We start from the raw sequence: 22573 nt of genomic DNA, 5'->3' as shown, positions 1-22573 counted from the left end.
TGCACAGGGAGCACTCCTGGAACAGCTGAAGAAGGAAATAGAGGAAAAAACGGCCAGTGATTTTAAAAGTATGAAAAAAGAAATCACTGAAGAGAAAAGCTCTTTAAAAAGGAAAATTGAGCAAAGGGAAAAGGAAGCACAAAACCTAACTGGGAAAATTGGACAGATGGAAAAGGAAGCACAAAACCTGACTTGGCAAATTGGACAAGTGGAAAAGGAAGTACAAAAACCAACTGGAGAAAATAACTCCTTGAAAAGAATAATTGGACAGATGGAAAAGGAGATGCAAAAATTAACTGAAGAAAACAATTTGATGAAAATTAAAGTTGGACAAGTAGAAGTTAATGACTCTATCTATGAGACATCAAGAATCAGTCAAACAAAATCTAAAGAATGAAAAGATAGAAGAAAATATAAAATATCTAATTGGAAGAACAACTGACCTGGAAAATAGATCCAGGAGAGAAAATTTAAGAATTATTGGCCTACTGGAAAGCCATGATGAAAAAAAGAGTCTGGACAATATCTTCCAAGAAATCATCAAGGAAAACTGCCTAGAAGTGCTAGATCCAGAGGGCAAAATCGTCATTGAAAAAAATCCACCATTCACCTCCCCGAAAGGGATCCCAAACTAAAAACACCAAGAAATATTGTTGCCAAATTCCAGAACTATCAAGTGAAGGAGAAAATGCTACCGGCAGCTAGAAAGAAACCAAATATCGAGGAGCTACAGTCAGGATCACACAGGACCTTGCAGCTTCTACATTAAAAGATTGAAAGAATTGGAATATGGTATTTTGCAATGCAAAGGAGCTGGGACTCCAACCAAGGATCAGTTACCCCGCAAAGCTCAGCATAACATTTCAGGCAAGGAGGTGGACATTCAATGAAATAAGGGATTTCCAGACCTTCTTGACAAAAAGGCCAGAACTCAGTAGAAAATTGGATCTTCAAACGCAGGTCTCAAGAGAGGCATAAAAAGGCAAACAGGGGAAAAGAAAACTTGTTACTCAATTTGGGCAAACTATTTACCTCTCTATGAGGGAAGATAATACTCGTTAATCTTGAGAATTGTATATCTATTATGAAATATAAAAAGGATATACAGAGATAGAGGGAACGGGCATAAAGTAAATTATGTGATGATAAAAATGTGATTTAAACATGCTAAGGGATTGTAACAGGAGATGTGAAGAGGAGGAAGTAGAAAATGGTAAATTACATCACAGGAAGAAGTACAAAATTATATTATAATAGAGGGAAAGAGGAGAGGGAGATGAGCATTGTTTGAGAGGTACTCTCATCTGATTTGGTTCAAAGAGGAAACAACAAACTAAATTAAGTATATAAATCTAACCATCTCTATAGGCAGTTGAAGGGAAAGGGGGAAGCTAAAAGGGAGGGAAGAAGTAGTAAGGGTAAAGAGCACTAAAAGGGAAGGGGGCTGAAAGAAGGAAGGGAAGACTGTGGGAAGTGGTGGTCAAAAATTAAAACCCTATTGTGTAGGGGAAGGGAAGAGGGAGAACTGAAAGCACCAACGATGGGAAAGGTGGGAAAGATGGAGGGAAAGATACAGATAGCAGTCATAACTGTGAATGTGAATGGGATGAGTTCTCCCATAAAACAGAGACGGATAGCAGAATGGATTAAAAGCCATAATCCAACAATATGTTGTTTACAAGAAACACATTTGAAATGGGGGATATACACAGGGTAAAGGTAAGAGGTTGGAACAGAATATATTGTGCTTCAGCTGATGTAAGAAAAGCATGGGTAGCAATCCTGATCTCAGACAAAGCAAAAGCAGAAATAGATCTAATCAAAAGAGATAAGGAAGGAAACTATATCCTGCTAAAAGGCACCACAGAAAATGAAGCAATATCATTACTAAATATATATACTCCAAGTGGTATAGCATCCAAATTATTAGAGGAGAAGTTAAGGGAGTTACAGGAAGAAATAGACAGAAAAACTATTACATTAAATTGAAAAGTTTTTGCACACCCAAACCAGTGCAGAAAACTGGGAAAGAATTTTTGCAGCTAGTGTTTGTGATAAAGGCCTCATTTATTTTTATTTTTATTTTTATTATTTTTTAATGTTTAACAATCACTGCCATACAATTGAGATTTTATCCACCCCACACGTACCCCCCACTACCCTCCTCCCTCCCCACGACTGCATACAATTCTGTATAGGTTCTACATATACTTTCCTATTGAGTATATTTTCACTATAGTCATGCTATGTAGTCAGAATAAAATAAATGAAAGAAATCATATAACAAATCAAAACATGATACACAAACACATACACATACACAAACATGATCTGCTACATTTTGTGAATGACTTCCACATTTCTTTCTCTGAGTGTGGAAGGCATTTTGCCTTGAGAACCACCTTTGGGATTTTTTTTTTTTTATAAGAAGTTCTTGCGTTATTACAAAATTCCAAGTCTACCAGAAAAAACTCTCACACACTGTGGTCGTTGCTGTGCACAAAGTTCTCCTGGTTCTGCTCCTTTCACTCAGCATCAGGTCATATAAGTCCTTCCAGGCCTCTCTGAAGTCTTCTTGTTCATCATTTCTTATGGCACAATAGTACTCCATTACATTCACATACCATAATTTATTCAGCCATTCCCCAATTGATGGACATCCCCTTGACTTCCAGTTTTTGGCAACTATATAGAGTGCTGCTATAAATATTTTTGTACATATGGAACCCTTTCCCATTTTTATGATCTCTTGGGGATATAGTCCTAGTAGCGATATTGCTGGGTCAAAGGGTATGCACATTTTTGTAGCCCTTTGGGCATAGTTCCAAATTGCTCTCCAGAATGGTTGGATGCGCTCGCAGCTCCACCAACAATGAATTAGTGTTCCAACTCTCCCACATCCTCTCCAGCATTTATCATTTTCTTGTTCTGTCATGTTTGCCAATCTTATAGGTGTGATGTGGTACCTCAGAGTTGTTTTGATTTGCATCTCTCTAATCAATAGTGATTTAGAGCATTTTTTCATATGATTATAGATATCTTTAATTTCTTCCTCTGAAAATTGCCTGTTCATATCCTTTGACCATTTATCAATTGGGGAATGACTTGTATGATTATACATTTGAGTCAGTTTTCTATATATTCTAGAAATGAGGCCTCATTTCTAAAATATGTAGAGAACTGAGTCAAATGTGCAAGAATGCAAGTCATTCCGCTATTGATAAATGGTCAAAGGATATGAACAGGCAGTTTTCAGAGGAAGAAGTTAAAGATATCTATAGTTATATGAAAAAATGCTCTAAATCATTATTGATTAGAGAGATGCAAATCAAAATAGCTCTGAGGTGTACCATATCACACCTATCAGATTGGCTAACATGACAGAACAGGAAGATGATAAATGTTGGAGAGGATGTGGGAGACTTGGAACACTAATTCATTGTTGGTGGAGCTGTGAGCTGATCCAACCATTCGGGAGAGCAATTTGGAACTATGCCCAAAGGGCTACAAAAATGTGCATATCCTTTGACCCACCAATAGTGCTTCTAGGACTGTATCCCCAAGAGATCATAAAAATGGGAAAGGGTCCCACATGTACAAAAATGTTTATAGCAGTACTCTTTGTGGTGGCCAAAAACTGGAAATCAAGGGGATGCCCACCAATTGGGGCATGACTGAATAAATTATGGTATATGAATGTAATGGAATACTATTTCAGTATAAGAAATGATGAACAGGAAGACTTCAGAGAGGCCTGGAAATACTTACATGATCTGATGCTGAATGAAAGGAGCAGAACCAGGAGAACTTTGTGCACAGCAACCACCACAGTGTGTGAGGATTTTTTCTGGTAACTTGGAACTTCATTGCAACACAAGGACTTAAAAAAATTCCCATTAGTTTTTTTAAGGCAGAATGCCTTCCACATCCAAAGAAAGAACTACAGAATTCAGTCATAGAATGTAGCAGATCATTTTCTTTTGTATTATATCTTGGTTTTTATGTGATTTCTCCCATTTGTTTTAATTCTTCTACACAGCGTGACCATAGTGAAAATATGTTTAATAGGAATGTATGTATAGAACCTAATAAAATTGTATGCCATCTATGGGAGGGAGGGGAGAGGTAGGGGGAAAAAAGTCTTAAGTTACATAGTAGTGATTGTAGAACATTGAAAATTAATAAAATTAAAAAAAGAAGTTTGGAGAACAAACTTAAAATTATCTGCCCAGCAAAATAGCATGAACATAGAATTATCCACTCAGAAAAATTCATTATGCTTATGTAGAAGGAAGAGAATATTTGAAAATGAAATAGACTTTACAGAGTGGTATAACCACTTGAATAACAAACCTCCTCACCAGAAACATTTAAAACAACCAGGATAAAACAGTTATTAAGGTAACGTAAGAATTTTCAGAGTATCATGTTGAGTAAATCTGCTAAAATCTTATAAAGATGTTTGCTGGAGAATTTTAGATGTATGTATGTTTAGGATTACTGTTTTGTTTGGCACTTTTTTTTTTAGTATAATATGATGTTCTTTCTCTATTTTTAATACTTTTTATCTTAAAATAAATTTTTATTGATAGTACCACTTCTGTCTTTTTGTAATTTAACAGTACATGGTGACTTTTAGACTGGATTTTCATTTTAAATCTGTTTAAGTGTTTCTGATTTAAAGGTGTTCCTATAAACAATATATTTTTTGATTAGCTTTTAATTTGTTCTGTAATTTTTTATTTTATTTTATTGGATACTTTAGCCTATTGCTTTTCATTGTTAAATATCTTACTGTTTGTCTTGTCTTTTATTCTCCTGAAAAGGAATGCATACTTTCTTCTTCTTCTTATTGTTAATTAATAAAACAGGATATCTCTAAATAAAGTTCCTCTGTGTTATGTTATCTATTAAGTAGGTTACTTTAACTTGAATTTTCTCTTTTTAAAGATGGGACCTTTACTTTGTTAATCTCCTATTGAAAGCCCTAATGGCCTTTCCTCCAGATGTTTTTAATACTTTCCTTATCAGTCTCATTGCCTCTCATCTCCTTTTCACTTCAGTCCATTTTTCACATTGCTGCAAATATAATCTTGGCACAGATCTCACCTTGTTACTTCTCTATTCAAAAACCTTTGGCTATTATAAGATAAAATACAAACTCTTTAACCCAGTATTTAAACTTTTCCATACTCTTGACTCTAAGCAACCATTCAAACCTTACTTTTTATTACTTTTTGTTATATTTCATCCAGACTTGAATTCAGGTCTTATATAAATTTAGGATTCCCCAAACTTAACATTGTCACATCTGATTTTACCCATGCTGCGTCTCATGCCTGGAAAACACTCCTCGCTTGTTCTCAACTTTCAGAATCCCTGTCATCCTTCTGAACATTGCAGATTAGGTGATTTTCATCCATTCAGCAGACCTGTTCCTCCCAGCTTTCTCTCTAATTGATTTTTTCATAGAATATTTTTTACGTATGCCTCCTTTGCTTCCATCAATATCCTGCTTTGTTTTATACTTTTTGAATGTTTTAATCTCCCTCCCCTACTTCCTTTAAATAAGATATAATATATCTTATTATATAATATGTCTTTATATTTATATCTTTAAGCATATATATAATATATCTTATAATAAGGTATAAGCCTCTTGGAAGAGTGGGCCTGTTTTGTTTTTGTCTTTGTTACTCCAGAATTTAGCTTAGTACTTAATTTCCACATAGCAGGAACTTAACAAATGCTTATTAGAACTGAATTGGACATGGAATTTCTACAACTATTCATTTCTCCATATTTATTTCTACACTTTTCATGTATTTGGCTTTTTATCCCTAAAATGGGATATTTACTTCTGAACTGTATTCTGTCTGTATGCTATGTATATTTTTTGATTACTTAGCAGATGTATCATAGAGAATTGGGAGAAGTCTATAATTCTTTGAATTACAATTTAAAATGTTTAAAAAATATTTTTCAATGTTGATTGACTTGAGTTGCCTCTGTATCATAGGGAAAATGTACTCTTTGATTTTTTTATTTCTCTTCCATTCACTATCTGTCATTGGGCAAAATTGTATGGTAACGTGGAAAGAACATTGACTCTGGAGTCAGAGGACCTGGGTTGAAATCCTTCTATAATACTTAACTATTTGTATGACCTCAGAGAAGTCAGACCATTCCATAGCTTCACCTTACATCAGAATCAACCAGATCCTTTAGAAAATAGAGCTAAATTAGAATCCCTAGAGGGCTACACTGAACCAGAACAAATCAGAAAGGCCTACTTGGTGTGCTCTTGGACTTTTGGGGCTAGTATAAAAATATATATATATATATATATATATATATATATAGTTCACCAAACCATTTGGCATACTGCCTGATTTTCCCATCCGAAACTTTTATTAATCCTCAGGCTAATAATTTATGCAGGACTTTACAAAATTGTATTATTCTGATGTGTTAATTAGAATAATTCTTAATCATGTTAAAATCTCTTAAACTTCATAACTTTTTGTAAAAGATTAACTACTGAAATATACTTTTAGTTGGATTTATAGGAAAATTCTTTAGGAGTTAGCAACTAGTTTTTTATTCTGATACATAAAACTCAGTAGTTTTGAATGGGATGAGGGCCAATCTGAATTAGTTGGAAGTTTGAATTACAGAATTTATCCAAAACAGGGTTTTATTAATTTTTCAAGTACATATAGTAATACAGTTAGGCTAGGAAATTATTTTCAAGTAAAGATCCTTGGGGGTCTACTTTTATTAAGATTAGAATAATCAGATTAATAACAATAATCATATTAGAATTAATATTAAAATTAATAATCATATTAGAATAATCATATGTAAATTGGGGCTTCTAAAGTGTTTTAAATTAGTTTACTTAAATATATAGGTTAGATAACTTACAATCTTTGTTTATATTACTACTTAGCAGTAATGTAGCATACTGTAGAAGTAAGCATCCATTTATCTTTGGTTAGATTATTAGCAATTTCAAATTAGTAGGTTCTGAATTAATGACATTTTGTTGCATTGTAGAAAAGGTCTTGAATTTGTGTGTTTGAAGTAGTTTTAGAAAGTATCCACCTTCCCAGCTGATCATTAAAAGGGGTTCTGTTAATTTGAGATTCTGTCATTCAGAGTGTTCAAAGTAAATTATTTTACTGACAACTAAATACTGTCTAACAATGTAGGTAATGAATTTTCTGTCACTAAAGGGCTCAAGTAGAGGCTGCAGATCCCTGGAGATGATCAGTTAATGTTGAAATGAAGAATAACAAAAGTTTAGGATGGGAAATCATATGGATATTGTCAGCTCATTTGTAACATTCTCAGAGAGTTGTTTATGGTACTCAAATGTGAAAAGACTTGCCTATGGTTATAAGCATAGTATGTGTTAGGGGTAGAATTGGAAACTAAGTGTTCCTGAAGCCAAAGCTAGCCTTGTGTTCACAGTGCCATGGTGACTAGTGAATTGTTAATTATCACTGGCAAATAGAGTTTCTATTTCCAAGGCACTATTAACATTTTATTGCTTAAAAAAAAGGAAGTGGAGTATGAAACAAATGGATAAATTTATTTTATATAGTTAGAAGAAATAAAAAAGTGAAGTATCTTAACTATCTGAGATTTCAATTTGATTTGACATGAACTATAAAATACCAATAAACCAAAGCATTGTATTGGGTTTATTGTAATATATATGTTTAAAAAGAAAATACGTTACATAAATACATTATAACCCTCATACACATATAAGTATGTACATATACAGACACACATGTGTTTATATGCATATACACATACATGCATACACACACACACACACACACACACACACACACTCTCACTCTGAGAAGCAAGGCATCACACTGAATAGAGTACTGGATCTGGAATCAAGAAAACCTGAGTTCAAATCCAGCCTTAGACAGTTCATAGCTGTGTGACCCCTTCAACTGTTTACCTCAGTTTCCTCATCTGTAAAATGAGCTGGAAAAAGAAATGGTAAACTACTCCAGTATCTCTGCCAAGGAAATCACAAATGGGGTCATTGAAGTCAGATGCAACTGAAAAACTATTGAACAATATATTGTTATTAAATTCTTTCCATGAATTTGATGTGTAATCTTGTGTGATTCAGAATGAAGTATTATGTTACATTGATTCTTTCTAGTTACTTCGGTCATTTTTTCTTTGACTTGGAAGCTCTGGAGTTTGGCAGTAAAATTTTTGGGTGTGTTAATTTTTTTGTCTTTTCATTTTGCTCTTTGGGACATTTTCTTATTGTTCTTGAGATAATTTTAGATGAAGCTGGGTTTAGCTTGAAACATTTCCATCAGCATCTTTATTGCCCTGTGATAGAATTTAGAATGAACATACTAGGTAAACTTCAAAAAATTCTTTCTGTTTGCATCATTATAGTTATTGTCTTTATTTTCCCCCAGTTCTGCACATATCACTTAAGTTTATACGAGTCTTTCCATTCTTCTCAGTATTCGTCATATATATCGTTTCTCATAGCATAGAAATAATATACTACATTTATGTACCATGATTTGTTTTATCCATTCCCTAATGCATGGGCATTGACTTTGTTTCTAGGTCTTTGCTACTGCAAAAAGAGCTGCTAGAATTATTTTGGTGTACGTTGGGCCTTTATTTTTGTTATTGACCTCCTTGAGAATATATGCTTGGCAGTGGAATCTTTGAATCTAAGGGTGTAATGTTTTGGTTGATATTTTGCATAATTTCAAATTGCTTTCAGTCATCAGCAGTGTATTAGTGTGCCCACTGTTACACAATAGTCTGTTCCCACCTTTTCAGCATTTTTGACATTTTTTTTGGCATATGAGGCATAGGGTTGTTTTGATTTACTTTTCTTTTATTAGTTGTTTGAATCGTTCTCTCATGTACTTGTTTACAGTAGGCTGTAGGCATCTTGTGATTGGTAGGAACTTGACATTGAGGCATTGCAGGTGGAAAGAAAAGGGAATAAGCATTATTTTAACACTTACTATGTGCTAAGTACTTTAAAAATTTTATCTCATTCAGTCCTCATGACAAACCTCTGAGATAGGGTCTGTTATTATCCCCACTTTATAGTTAAGTCCACTGAGGCAAACAGAGGTTAGGTGACCTGCCCATGGTCGCATAGCTAGTGTTTGCTATATACAAGACACTTGACAATATAACTGTGAACATGACATGGTTCCATCAACAGAAAATGTTGTCTTGGACTAGAAATTAGATATAACTAATACAAATTATCTGCATAGGAGAAATTCAAAGTTCTGTGAACTGAGAATGGAAGAAAGTTCAGAAATAAGGAATATTTAACAATTGATGTTATCCTTGCTAAATGGAGTATTTGTGATTCTCAGGAAGTTATTTAACTAATAATTTTGTTATAAGGTATTTTTGTATTGGTGGTTACAGAATTTCTCTTATTTGGATGGAAAATAGTTTCTGGACTCAGAAAGTATTGTGTCTTTTATTCAAAGTATGCAGATGGTAATAATACATAAAGTTTCACATAGTTTCTACAGAATGAGAAAAAATGATCACACACTAGATGAAAACATTTGGTCACATCTGTTCTGCTGGCTCAGCAGCTAGTTCAACATTTCCTAGGCTAGTTCCACATAATGACAATGGGAGAGTGCTATGGAAAAAAAAATAAAGTTAGTGATATTATCTGACTCTTCCAGTATGAATAACACCTTATAAAGTTAAGTACATATCAAAAATACTGGTTAAGTGAATAATTTTTCAGTTTGAAAGTAGTACTGCTATTCTAGCTTTAACATTCTTACTCTCCTTTATCTTGGGGTTATCCTATGGCAATGTATTTTGAACCCAAGAGCTGTTCTTTGATGAAAATACTTTGCTAAATACACCAATATGTCAACTTGTGAATATTAAAGTCAACCTTTAAATTAGTATATAGGACTTCACTAGGATTACCTCCATATCAGACCCTCTGCTTGCAAGGCTGGGTACCAAAAATTCATTTTATCTTATATGTGGTTTTGACCCAAGATGTCAATCCTACACAGTCATCATTTCTAACACATGAAGAGTTAACCTCTATCATGCATAAAGTAAACCAAGAACAGAGATTTAGGTTGAAAGTAAATCTTTATAGCCAAATCATATTTCAGGGAAAAACTACAATCTAGTCTAGGTCAGCTTTATTGGAGGGTTGTACTTAGAAGAGAAATGGAAAGGCATGTATGTAGAGATGAGATGGTATACCTCCCCCTCCCCTCCCAATTCCCCAATAATATGGATGGAAATTTCTCAAGGTTTTTTAATTAATCCAAATTTATGTTACAGTTTTATTTACATCTTGAAATATTTGGGATTTGGCAGAATTCTGCTTTTGAAACTATCATTTGGTAAAAGCAGAAGAAAATTCTGTTCCTCCTCATGTTTCATTCATTCCTGGTTCTTTTCTTTTTTTCCTCTTTTTTTTTTTCTTTCACTCTTTCTATACTCTTTCTAGCTCAGTTTCAAGTCTGATTTTCCCATGTTTAATCGATAAATTCATTTAAATAGTTTTAAATACATTAATTTAGGTCTCACCAATTCAGAATTCCTGATAGTTCTACCAGAATTGGGCTTTAGTTTTACCTTTGTATTATTCATGAAGAAAGAGTTTATTAAGTAGATAGTGTAAGCAAAATGTTATGTCACATGTAACTTACTCAAGAGAACCATTGATAAGTAGATGGTTAATGTGATAATTACAAAATATTCTCATTCATACAGCAAAACAAATTTGAAAGGTTCTCTCCTTGACAACATTGTTTTCTCTTTCAATTTTACTGTTATGTGTTTTTAAAAAGTAAAATGATGGGTTTAAGAGTTGTAATATTTACGTAGGTGTTTGTATGACTTTATAAATTCTTAAAATCTCTGAATTTTGTCTTTCTTTTTTATTTTTTTGGTGTGGTTTCCCCAGAAAATTTTTCATGAATATATATTGATTATTTTATTAATGTTACATGTTCTGATAAACATGTCTTAATTTGGTTTGCCTGAAGAGGAATGATTTCTCTTTCTTATAGTGGCATTTATTTTCAACTGGATTGGATTTTGTTTATCCTTCTGTATAACTAATACTATTGCTGGAAGGTATGGTGCCATCTGTGGATTTGGCCTTTCATTGATCAAATGGATCCTCATTGTTCGGGTAAGTTTCTTTATGGAAAATATGTTCAATAAAAATGGGGAAATGATTTGGGATTTGGTCATTTTATCAATATACGAAGTACTGGTTTTAGCATTATCCTTGATCTTTCTAAGTTCTGTTATCACTAAGATGTAGATAGTTTTGTAGTTTGGTGAAATAAAAATTTTAGATTTAGGACGGTTATCCATTATTACATGTAAAATACATCATCTCATTGTTTTTGAAAAACATTTTTAGAAATTCTTAATTTTTGATATATTTTGTTTTTAGGTGGTTTGATGTAGTGAAAATAGTACTGAACTTGTGGTCAGACCTAGATTTGAGTCTTGCCCCATCCTTGGGCCAAATCAATTAAACTTACTCTTTGAGTCTTAGTTTCCTTATGTGTAAAATGGTGATTCGATATTTGTATTAGTCGCTTCCTAGGGATGTTTGCTATGAGGATAAAGTGATAGGATATATTGTAAAATGTATTAAATTTTGTAAACCATGAAGTGATGTATAAATGACAGCAACTATTTTCCCCATATAATTAAGATGAGAGTATTTTGTTAACTAAAAAGAGTTCTATAAATATGATTTGCTATTTAAGCTTTCTTTGCACTAAAAGCTTCAAAGATTGAAAATTAAAAACTACTTTGGAAGTGTTATAAAACTGACCATTTTACTTCACAGGGAATTCAGCTTTCATAAAATGTTACATGTGTTCAAATCTTTTAACTGATATAACTTAAAATTAAGATGAACTTTTTAGGAAATCAAAAATCAAATTGCATCATTTGGTTCAAGAAAACCATTAAGGAAAATTAAAAAAAAACTTTTGCTCTGCAAAATAATTACTAGTCTTTTTCACACCTCCTAATTTCTTAGCGATGATATGTTTTTGCCAGTTAGTAGCACTGACTTTAAAAGACAGAGCAAATTTCTGTGACCTTTGTTAACATTTTTCTAAAGTCTTAATTTTCTTAACCATGGCTGTGTTAATGACCATGACTAGCTAGTTTCATATATAAGAAATAGATTGCTGTGAAGATGATATATTTAAATTCAAATTTAAAAAAATCTGTTAATCCCCTAATAAGCTCATGTAGCTCAGCACTTTAACTTTGTTATTGCATAGTGTTGCCTATCTGTTTTCTACGTTTTTTGAGATTAAAAGTTAATTGCATTTCTTTCTTAAAATAAAGAAGAAAGTAGCATTTTTTTTTTTTTGGTGGATTCTGACTCTGTTCTTTATCTCTCTTTATGTGGCATCCCTCACTAGTTAACATTTAATTACCTAAATGTTCTACATTTTTTCTTTAATTTTTCTTCTTTTGGTATTTTCTTTTCGTTTAACTTTCTTTAGCATCAAAAATGTTTGATGTTATGAGTTGTTTGAGTAGACTTGCCTGGGGATATGCTATTATTTCAAATTTTTCTCTCTCAATACACAAACAGTACACCTATCTGTAAGCATACTTCTAAGGAGAAACATTGTTAAAGAAAAACTACTTCCTTTTATTTTGGAAAGAAAGTACAGGAAAATATGGGATTTCTAACTTTTTCTTTGTGTACTTCAAAAGATTCGCCTTCCTCTAAAGCACTAATCTAGAAACTGAGAGCTAAAATGGCTTATTTATCAATTGGATAAATTAATTAACAATGTAATCACAGATTGTATTCCCACTTTTAATGGGTATTCCTTCCTAATGGTGATGTCTTTTGTAGTTCATTAACATATTCAATATTTCTAAAATTGTATTTTTAAGACTTTATGAAAATAGCACTAAACAATTGGAAATAATTTCTGGTAAAGTTGGAGACAGATTCTTCTAATTAGTTTCAGATTGAAGTGGAGAACTTGCTTCTATTCTGGATATTAGGCTTTTTAATTGACCGTAATTTATTTTGGAGTCCGGTGGGAATATATTGAATGTAAAAAATACTTTTAGAGTAGCTTGTCATTAATCACATCTTAAAGCACCAGTACCAGAAAAAGCACAAAATGTTAGAATGAGAAATACAAAGAAAGTATCTGAAATAAGATCTGTAGACACTCGATTCGATTAGTTTTTTTTTTTTAAACCAGTGAAGCATATCGTCTGGAGTCTGGTCAAGGAAAAGATACCTGTCTCCAATGGCATCACACCCTGCCCTCCAGCTGCCTGTTCATATTCCCACATCACAGAGAATATAAAACTGTCTACCATGGTCACTAACAGGAACAGTTGAAATGCCACTTCAAGGTTCATTTAGCTGTGCTCAGCTCACTGCTGGGAACTGAATGCTGGAGCATCTAGTTTGAAAATGAAAAGACTTTAATGAGTTGGGGGTCTTTATGTGACTAGTATTCTTGGCAGCGATTAACAGTAGGGGGTGTACAGAAGGTCAAAAGCTCTTCTTTTGAGGGGTCACCAGAACATCCCCATCTGATAAGATTAAACTAATGTGGCCTTTGGTGTTAATATCTAAAGCAGCGGGTTGCTGCAGTGTTTGGAATAGTAGTTGTGGCTTTGAGAAAACTGACATTGACTCTTTAATGGATAAAATGTTTGATTCAGATACAACATTTTCTTACTCTCTTGTAAACATGTCTGAATTGCTTTTATTTTCTAAAACACTAAAAAATTAGGCTTACATTGAATAAAATATAATTTTCAAGTTCCTGTAGCTTATATGTGTATGTGTGGTGTGTATCTGTATAAAATCTATAAGTAATTTTTCCCCTGTCATCTCTATTTTCCCTTTTTTGTTTTATGTATTAAATAAAGATTATTAGGGTGGGTGGAAAAGCTTTCCCCCACAATGTTTTCCTCTTTGAGGCTATCTTATTTTAATATTCAAGTTGGCATAACTTTGTTCATGTTCTTTTCACAGTTTTCTGATTTTTTTACTGGATATGTCAATGGACAATACTGGCTTTGGTGGATATTTCTTGTCCTTGGTAAGTTTATTCCTAAGTCATTTTAATGATATTCCAGTGTGATTTTTTTGCATAATTCTTAAAAAGCATGTTAACTTATTAGAATATAGTATTAATATTATCCCTAGGTAAAAAGAATAATATTATATTTCTATTATCTTTAGGTAAAAAGAATTTTAGGTAAAAAGAATAAAAGAAAATCAAAATAATTTCATATTTTCTTCCCATTAAGTACCTGTGTCACCAGTACATAGGCTTATAACAACTCAAATCTGCTTGCATTGGCATATCATTACAGTAGTGTAATATTAATTTATCTGGATTAAATCAGGAAGCTATATAATTTAAGGAATCAGCAAAAGGCTGAATTATAATTTAGCACCATACAACTTATTAGACATTCTACAATAAGTTTAACACCCAAAAGGTGCTAATTCTTAAAGCAGTCTTTGAAGCTCTTAGAGGAAGCTAAGAGGAAGGGGGAGGCGGTATGAGTAGTTTTGGATGTTATATCTGCCCCCTTGTTTTTGAATTATGGAAACATCCTTTTTGCCTTTGAAATGCACACTGCATTCATCATCACTCAGCCAGGCACAGGGAAAGGCTTCATGCCTGCTGATCACAGTGCTTCCGTTCCGTTGTCTTTTTAAAAAGTCTGTCTTTTCATTCATGCTAAGGAGCTTTATGGATTTTCAATTTTTGCCTCCTTGGTTCTGTGTGAGTTAAAGGAGCAGAACTTTAAAATCAGACCCTTTGAGGGGATATATATTTATTTCTGAATTTGTCATGCACAGTGTTAAAAAGAAAACAAATTTTGCTTCCTTTATCTCGTGTTAACTACTAACAATGAGCATCTCTAGAATTATAACAGAAAATGGTGTTGGCAGTTCAGTAGGTGGCACTCTTCTCTTTGTGTACTTATTTAATCACTGGTGATAGAGCTTTAGGATCAGATGAAACACAGGTTCTTGGTAGTCAATTATATCTAGTAAAGATTATATGTTTAATTTTTAAAAAAATTGTAACAGGGACATCAGTGTGATGTTGTCATGCCAGCTTTGTATCAGTGGATTTTTCTCTAAAATTTCCACTAAAAATTAGCACTTAAATAGCTAAGCAAAGGGAGTATGAAAATTCTACTAAATGTTTGAGCTGCGTTTGATTACATCTCTGTGCACTGTGGGGTAAGGGGATTAGAAAAACTTTAAGGGAACATTCATAGCATAGAATGGGGTATGTACCGTTCCAAATCAGATCTGTAATCTCTTGTATAAATTTAGGATCTTAAAATCTTCTGTGACTTTTCACCCATCATGGAATTATCTTTCAAAGATATGACCTAAGTTTGGAATATAGGGTAAAAGGTAGCAGCTAGTCATTGCTGCATAGAGATCATCAATGGAGTGACTTTAGAACAGAGACTTTGGTTAGTCTTAGTGGATAAGTGGAATAGTGCCTGGAGTCGAATTTTAGTGGTGGGACCAATACAAGCATGGGAAGTAGATGGGATATGTTTATTTTTTTCCTAAATTGGCCCCATTTGCTTTGTCATCACTTCTTTTTCTCTCTGCGTCCTGTGGTTACATCTGCATCCTTGTTTTTACCTTAAGTGAATTGTTAATACAGTCAGACTGTGAGGTACTCCTTTTGTTTTTGGCTCACCACTTCTCTTGAATCTTTACCTCACTGCCATATTATATACTTCTCTTTCATCTCCCCACCTCGCTGTGGTTAAAAATTCACCTGTTTTAAATGTTTATGGGAGAATTAGATATTTAAAAATTGGAAAGGCTTAATTCTGCTAATAATGGTAATACTTTATACTTAGCTAGAATCTTTCACCTGACACTTTGATCTTAACGCACTTTACCAGCATCATCTTATTAATTCTCAGAGTACATATTGTATATTGGGAGAGAATATTTTACTGAGAGAGAAAAACTGATAGATGAGCTATATTTAAATTCCCTTAACAAGTCATAATGGATTTAAATATGCACCTTACATAGCTTTTACATGTTCTTCCTTTTAGCCATTCCCAAATTAGTCTTCTATACACTTTCTAAATATTACATTTTCTAAATATTGATCCTTGAATTATAATTTAAATGTGTAATTATACATGTATAGACAAATACCTATATAGAATATATTATATATATACATGAAAGAATATTTATTATTAGACAAACTTATTGATCCTCATCAAATAGCATTGTTTTGCAGTAATATATCTTGAATGTCTCTCTCCTGAATATGTTGAACAAATATATTTCACTTTATTCCATAGATATATTCCTGAAAAATCTGTGAATTGGAAACTTAATTGAATAATTTAAAGTACATTAGGGAATCTAACTGTTGAAGTCTTTGTGGCAAACCTTTTTCCTTTTATGCAAATCTGGATTTTTTTTCATAAACCGTGTATTTTAGTCAGAGTATAAGCACAAAATGTACACAAAATATTTTTACTAAACTTTTGGGACTCTTAGTCAATGAAGTTGTTAGAATGATATAACATAAAGGTTCATTACTGTATAAGTTAAACACAAAATCACTTGAAGTTTTTATCCTTTTATTTTGTTTTATATCATATGAGAATGAGAGTAAAGTTTATTATATATTTCTTCATGATGAAGTAAACATAGTAGTAAAATTTAATTTTGAGTGGATGAACTTTTGTAAATGAAATTCTTAAATTAACTCCTAGTCAAGATATTCTTTATATTTAACATTTTTTTCTGTCTATAAAAATACATACTATATCTTAGATGTAAATGATGTTATTTTAACTTACAGGCCTCCTCCTTTTCTTCAGAGGATTTGTCAACTATCTTAAAGTTAGAAACATGTCTGAAAGTATGGCTGCTGCTCATAGAACAAGATTTTTCTTCTTGTATTAGTGGTAAGGAAAAGTTACCAATGGGCATATTTATTTATCTTATTTCTATTGAACTCAGTAGTATATTTCTTGGCAATTAATACTTCATTTAATTCTTTACATGTTGGATAATTTTTGGACTTTTATTATCTATCTAATATTAACTTTTATTTTTCATTTATAACTTAAAGATTCCATACTTGCTTAATGATCATAACCACACTTTCTCATTTATTCTTTAAAATTTGGCCACAGAAGGAGTGGGACATAATCAGAAGCACAGTTTTGAAGTCTGAAAAGCTCTGACAAAATACAACAGAAGGAATGTGCATTTTACATAAAACTGTCAAATCCATAGAAATATCTGGTGTAAAAACATATCTGTGATTGGAAAATGAAATTGGCACATGCTGATATTAAATAATCTGAATCAATAAAGAAAAATTAAAGGAACAAAATAGAAATTCTGTTGCTTACGAAAAGTAAGCTGTCAGTTTACATCAAAGTTTAAGGAAACTATGAAAATAAGAGAAATAAATATAAAGAACCTCCTCTCACTTCCTTCCCCTTTACAGACATTCTATTCTGTTTATTGAAGGAACAAAAAAGTATTTATTTCTTTTTATGGGAGTAATATTTTTTTTCCATAGAGTATGGTTGTATCTTCAGATGAAGGTTATAGCTTTTCTCTTTGTAGCCCCTAATAAGCCTTAAAAACATCTACTATGGACTTGAAGTTTAGTAATAATTCTCTCTTAAAGTATGTGAAGTAGGAAAAAGATCATAAAGTTATCTTTATAAGTAAGAATATAAATGCAAACAGTCATTCAGTTATCATTACCTTGAAGTATGGTTTGTGATAGTGTCATTAGCTTCTTGATGTTAGTTACTAGTTTGTCTATAAGAAAATGTAATTTGGCTTTAATACATTACATGTTAGATTTTTTTCTCCTGAAAAGAAAGATAGGCAATGAATATTTCTAGATAAAAAGCTGCAGTGAATTTTAGCTGTCAAATTTAAATTTCCCTAGACCATTTCTCAGTGGTATGGTTGGGAAAAGGGAATAAAGGTTAGTAAAAACGTGAAAAAACATTGCAAGGATTGGCACCATCCTTCAGGTCACTAGTGTTAAGTATTAAAAATAATGGGCAAAGAAGGTGGCAACATTTGAAATGATATTCAAGAGGTTTGTATCAGTGGCATTATTCTATGTAAATTTTTGTTTGTTAAATATTGTATGTCATTTTTATGAAAGCTCCCCAATTATTCTCATATTCTTTTATATCTTTTATAGTCTTTAGTGTGAATAACTTTTTATTAAAATTAGCTCATTAATGCACTTTAATACTTTTAAAGAATAATCCTCTCTTTATCCCTAGACTGCATCGACCAGACATTCCTTTCCTATGCCAATGTGAAGTTTCCAGAAGATCTGTAAGCCTCCAACCTAATGGAACAGAAGACTTCTAACAACGCAAGACCAATTAGTGAAGAGAGTAAATGGAACGGCTGGTGGTTTGTGCTTTCAGACCATTTCTATTCATTCATCAATATTTGTTACCTTTGTTTTTTGCACATTTGCATATGTCTCATTTAAAAGAAAAGAATTCAGATGGAAAAGAAATTCATATAATTAAATAGAGATTAGGTACAGTTAGACTTGGTTAATCAGTGTTCAAATACCTGAAAGACTTGAGTGGTTAACCTCTCTTATAGCATGTCTCTGCCACTGATATGTTGATCTGAAGTTGAGTTACATAAAAAATTCAATGTACTAAACAATTCAGATTAGGTAGGTCAAACTCTTAATTAGTTTTATGTCAGTAGGTTCATCTAGTGATGATTATACACGTAGAATATCCTTTGTTTTAAAGTTTGACAGAACTTGGCAGTGCTATTAGAGGGGTTGTCAAGTTTTGACCAAGGTATTACTTCATCCTTCAAAACTTTTTCTTTCTGTAAATAACCATGCATTAATTTCTTTTCGTATGACTTTCTTTTCCTATTCATTTACAATGGTTTGCTTTTAATAAATATGGAATATATGCCAGTCTGTAGACATATCTAGAGATAGCTGTAGACATTGTGGGTGTTGATGACATAGAATGTTTTGGAACAAAATTTCAGAGGCGGTAAGCGTACCAAACAACTGGACAAATTTTCTTTCAAGTTTCAATGATAACTAAGGGAGAAACTTGGTTTATAGTGTGATCCATATTATTTGAACAACAGTTTGTTTAAGATACTAACATCACATCTTCTTAAGTTAATTTTTTTGAAAATTATTTTTGAATTATATCAGTCTCATTTTGAGATAACCCTTTAAAAAAAGAGTAGTCTTGGTAGCTGTAGATGTCTTTTTAGTAAGTAATAAAGACTTTTTCCTTTAGGTGTTTATTTAAGCTCAGCTAACAAATAAAGACCTGTACTATAAATAGCTTCTTGCTTCATAGTAATGGTGTTAAGTTTTGAGAAAATCATCTCTTGCATATAGACATGTAAAACTTACGAGAATTTCCAATGGGCTTTGTGCCACACTTTAAGAATACACCCTTTCAGCCATTATTAACAACTGGAATCCAGGTTGCAATCATAAGTTAATGTATTTTCGCCTTTCAAAAACATTTTTCATCACTTTTTATTTTTTAAATTATAATTTTACTTTTTTAATGTTGAAATTGGTGGAGTCTGTGTCAGATCCTCAGAATTAACTTTATATCTCTGTGGGACATAAATATGGCAAATATTGATCATTGGTTTATTATACTATGAAGGCTACTAAAAAGTGAATAAAACTATTCAAAAAGACAGATGCTCTCTACTTTATGAATTTCAATTGTGTTTGGCATCTTCTGAATTTTATCTATACTCTTCTGTTTTTTTTCTCATTGTCTTTATGAATGGCAAATAAAAACATAGTGTTTTGTTTTGCTAATTGAGACTCCTGTTTTTGGCTTCCTTACATTCTTTTGCTTCTGTCTGCATTTCCTAAATCTTTGGCAAATGAAATAGAAATTTTGGCAACTAAAATATAAATTTAATTACAGTTTAAAACAACTAACGGTTTTCCTTTTCCTCTCCCATTTCTTTTAATATTCAGAATTTATTTCCTGAAGACGTGATTTCTTTGCTTATTATAAAAAATTGTGATGTAGTTAAGATTATTCATTGCTATTAAGCTTGCTTAGCAAGCTGAGCTAGAAAACCCTAATTTTATCAATATTGTCTTCCAATTCAATTTTTCCTCTACTTACAATCTGTTTTCTGAATATGGTTATGTCATTTTGTGCCCCAAATCAAATGTAACTTCTTTATTTAACTCTGCAGTGTTAAATCTGTATGAAGTTAAAATTTTCACATTTTTTCAACCCCTTTAGTTGTTACAGTCTTGTGGTAGCCTGAATTATCATCAGGAACAAGGGAATTATGACATCATTTTCAAAGACAGCAATTATTTCCAGATGTATCAGATGCTGCGTACTTCCCTTGTTATTTTCTGTGAACTTGGATAGAAGAGCAACTGCCTTTGTGTTTTACGGACACCTGACTAGCTATGCCTTCTGCCTTAAAGCTTGGAAACCAAATAGTAGAGTTACATTGGAATCAAATTAGGTAAAATGATTTTGAGTGGATGCAGACTAACCCTTGGAATTTAGTTAAAATTTCCTTAAAACCTTTTCATTATTTTGTCATCTAGCACATATCTGCACATGACAGTGTTTTAATGTATGTATCTTCTGCACTGTGCTTGAGCCCTTTGCTGCTTCTTTTACTAACAAGTAACATGGTACAGTCAAAGTGCTGTTTTTAGAACCTCAGTCCCTGTGCAACCTTGGGGAAGTCACATAGTCTCTTTGGGCGGCAGTTTCCTCATTTTTAAAATAAGGGGGTTGGACTTAATGACTTTTATGATTCTTCCCACCCTAAAGCTATTATTTTCTCCTAAACAATAGATGATTTCATCTGTCTTTTTTTTGGAATTTAAGACTTAAAATGCTTGAAATTGATTCAGGACAAATCCATCACCATGAATGCATGAATATTCAAACTATTTCTAGATCCTAGCTAGTGCCTCAATTTTTGTTGTAAGCAACATTCAATATAAAGAACTTTCAGTAATTTTAAAACATATTTGAACATGCTTTTGAGGTTCATTATATTTGATCTCTAGTATCATTGCCCAAAGCTGACGTGCTTAAAAAAAAATTCATTATAGTGCATTGAGTGCTGTATTTGGAGTCAGAGGACCTGGATGCCAACCTTGCCTGTGCCACCTTACTAGCTATGTTATATTGATCAAATTTCCTTACTTCAGTGGTCTAAAGTTTCTTCATCAGTAAAATGAGGATACTGAATGAGACAGTCTTTTAAGGCCCCTTCCATCTGTAAAACTATGATTGTTCCTTCCACCCATCCTATTTGGCTATGGACAGTGTGCCACAATTAACTCAATGAAACATTTATGATCAGAATTTTTTCTATAGCACTTAGAATACTTAATAATAACTTATTAAGTACTTCTATGTGCCAGGCATTTTGCTAAGCACAGGAAATACAATAAATTAATACTTAAAAGGTGGATACAGAATTGAAAGAATATAATCTTAGAGGGGAAGACTCTAGTGACTGGGGAAATGGAAAGACCTCTAGCAGATGGTTGCATTTGAGCTGAATCTTCAGACAGTGCAAAGACAGAGATGAGTAATGATGTGCAAGAAATCAGGCTGGAATCATCATCATGGAATGTGTGGAAGGGGGAACAAGTGTGGAAAGACTGGAAAGGTGGGAAGAAGCCAAATTATGAAGATTCTTAAATGCTAAACAGAAGACATTCTATTTGATCTTAAGGTATTTGGGAGCCATTCTGCTACATTGAGTGGATGGTGAGGGGTAGGTGAGGGTTGTGACGTGATCAGATCTATGCTTTGTAAGAAAATCAGTTTTGCATCTGTGGAGGAAGGCTTGGAATGGAGAAAGACATGAGGCAGGGTGACCAGTTAGAAGACTATTGCAATAATCTGGACTGTATTTGATGAAGGTCTGAATTAAGGTGGTTTTTATATGAGTAGAGAGGAACATATGTGAGATGTAGAAATAGCATTTGTTATAATATAGGTAGGTGGGATGAATGAGTGAGGGATCAAGGATTGTGAACCTAGGGGACTGGGAGGGTGGTGGTGCCCTCAGCAGTTGTTTGAAAGTTTGTACAAGGGGAGCATCTAGGGAAAAGAAGAGTTCTGTTTTGGACATCTTGAGTTTGGAATGGCCAATAGGCAGTTGGAGATGTACGATTGGAGTTCAGTAGAGAGATTAGATATATAGATCTGGGAATCATCTGTATACAGGTGACTAAACCTGTGAAGGTTGATAAAAGCACCAAGGGTAATAGTATATAAAAAAAGAGAAGACATATGTAGAAACATTTTAGGATTAAGAAATTATCTGGCTTTTGAAAATCTAATTAATGTATTTTTACCCAATAACCATGAATTCCACAATTAGAGGAGAATATAATTTCACACTTTTCTGAATTTGTTTGTAAGTTTTTTTCTTTTTAGAGTATGCATATGA

General features: G+C 32.7%; 1 protein-coding gene and 1 long non-coding RNA gene across 4 annotated transcripts in view; one reads left to right on the top strand and one right to left on the bottom strand.

Moving 5' to 3' along the window:
• NDFIP2 (Nedd4 family interacting protein 2) overlaps positions 1–19937 on the top strand; it is a 109913-nt gene extending 89976 nt beyond the window's left edge. For both annotated transcript variants that reach the window (XM_072622146.1, XM_072622145.1), the window contains 4 exons: positions 11091–11215; positions 14075–14141; positions 16920–17025; positions 18382–19937. In XM_072622146.1, the coding sequence (XP_072478247.1) occupies positions 11091–11215; positions 14075–14141; positions 16920–17023 (296 nt within the window). In that variant the 3' untranslated portion in view covers positions 17024–17025; positions 18382–19937. The remainder of the gene's footprint in view (positions 1–11090; positions 11216–14074; positions 14142–16919; positions 17026–18381) is intronic.
• The window catches only part of LOC140512812 (uncharacterized), a 73634-nt gene continuing 60540 nt past the window's right edge, over positions 9480–22573 (bottom strand). For both annotated transcript variants that reach the window (XR_011969929.1, XR_011969928.1), the window contains exon 4: positions 9480–9682. This is a non-coding gene — a long non-coding RNA (uncharacterized lncRNA). The remainder of the gene's footprint in view (positions 9683–22573) is intronic.

This window comes from Notamacropus eugenii, chromosome 6, assembly GCF_028372415.1.
Source record: "Notamacropus eugenii isolate mMacEug1 chromosome 6, mMacEug1.pri_v2, whole genome shotgun sequence".
NCBI lineage: Eukaryota > Metazoa > Chordata > Mammalia > Diprotodontia > Macropodidae > Notamacropus > Notamacropus eugenii.
Note: the sequence above shows the minus strand (reverse complement) of the source record. Positions and strands in the feature narration are given on the sequence as shown.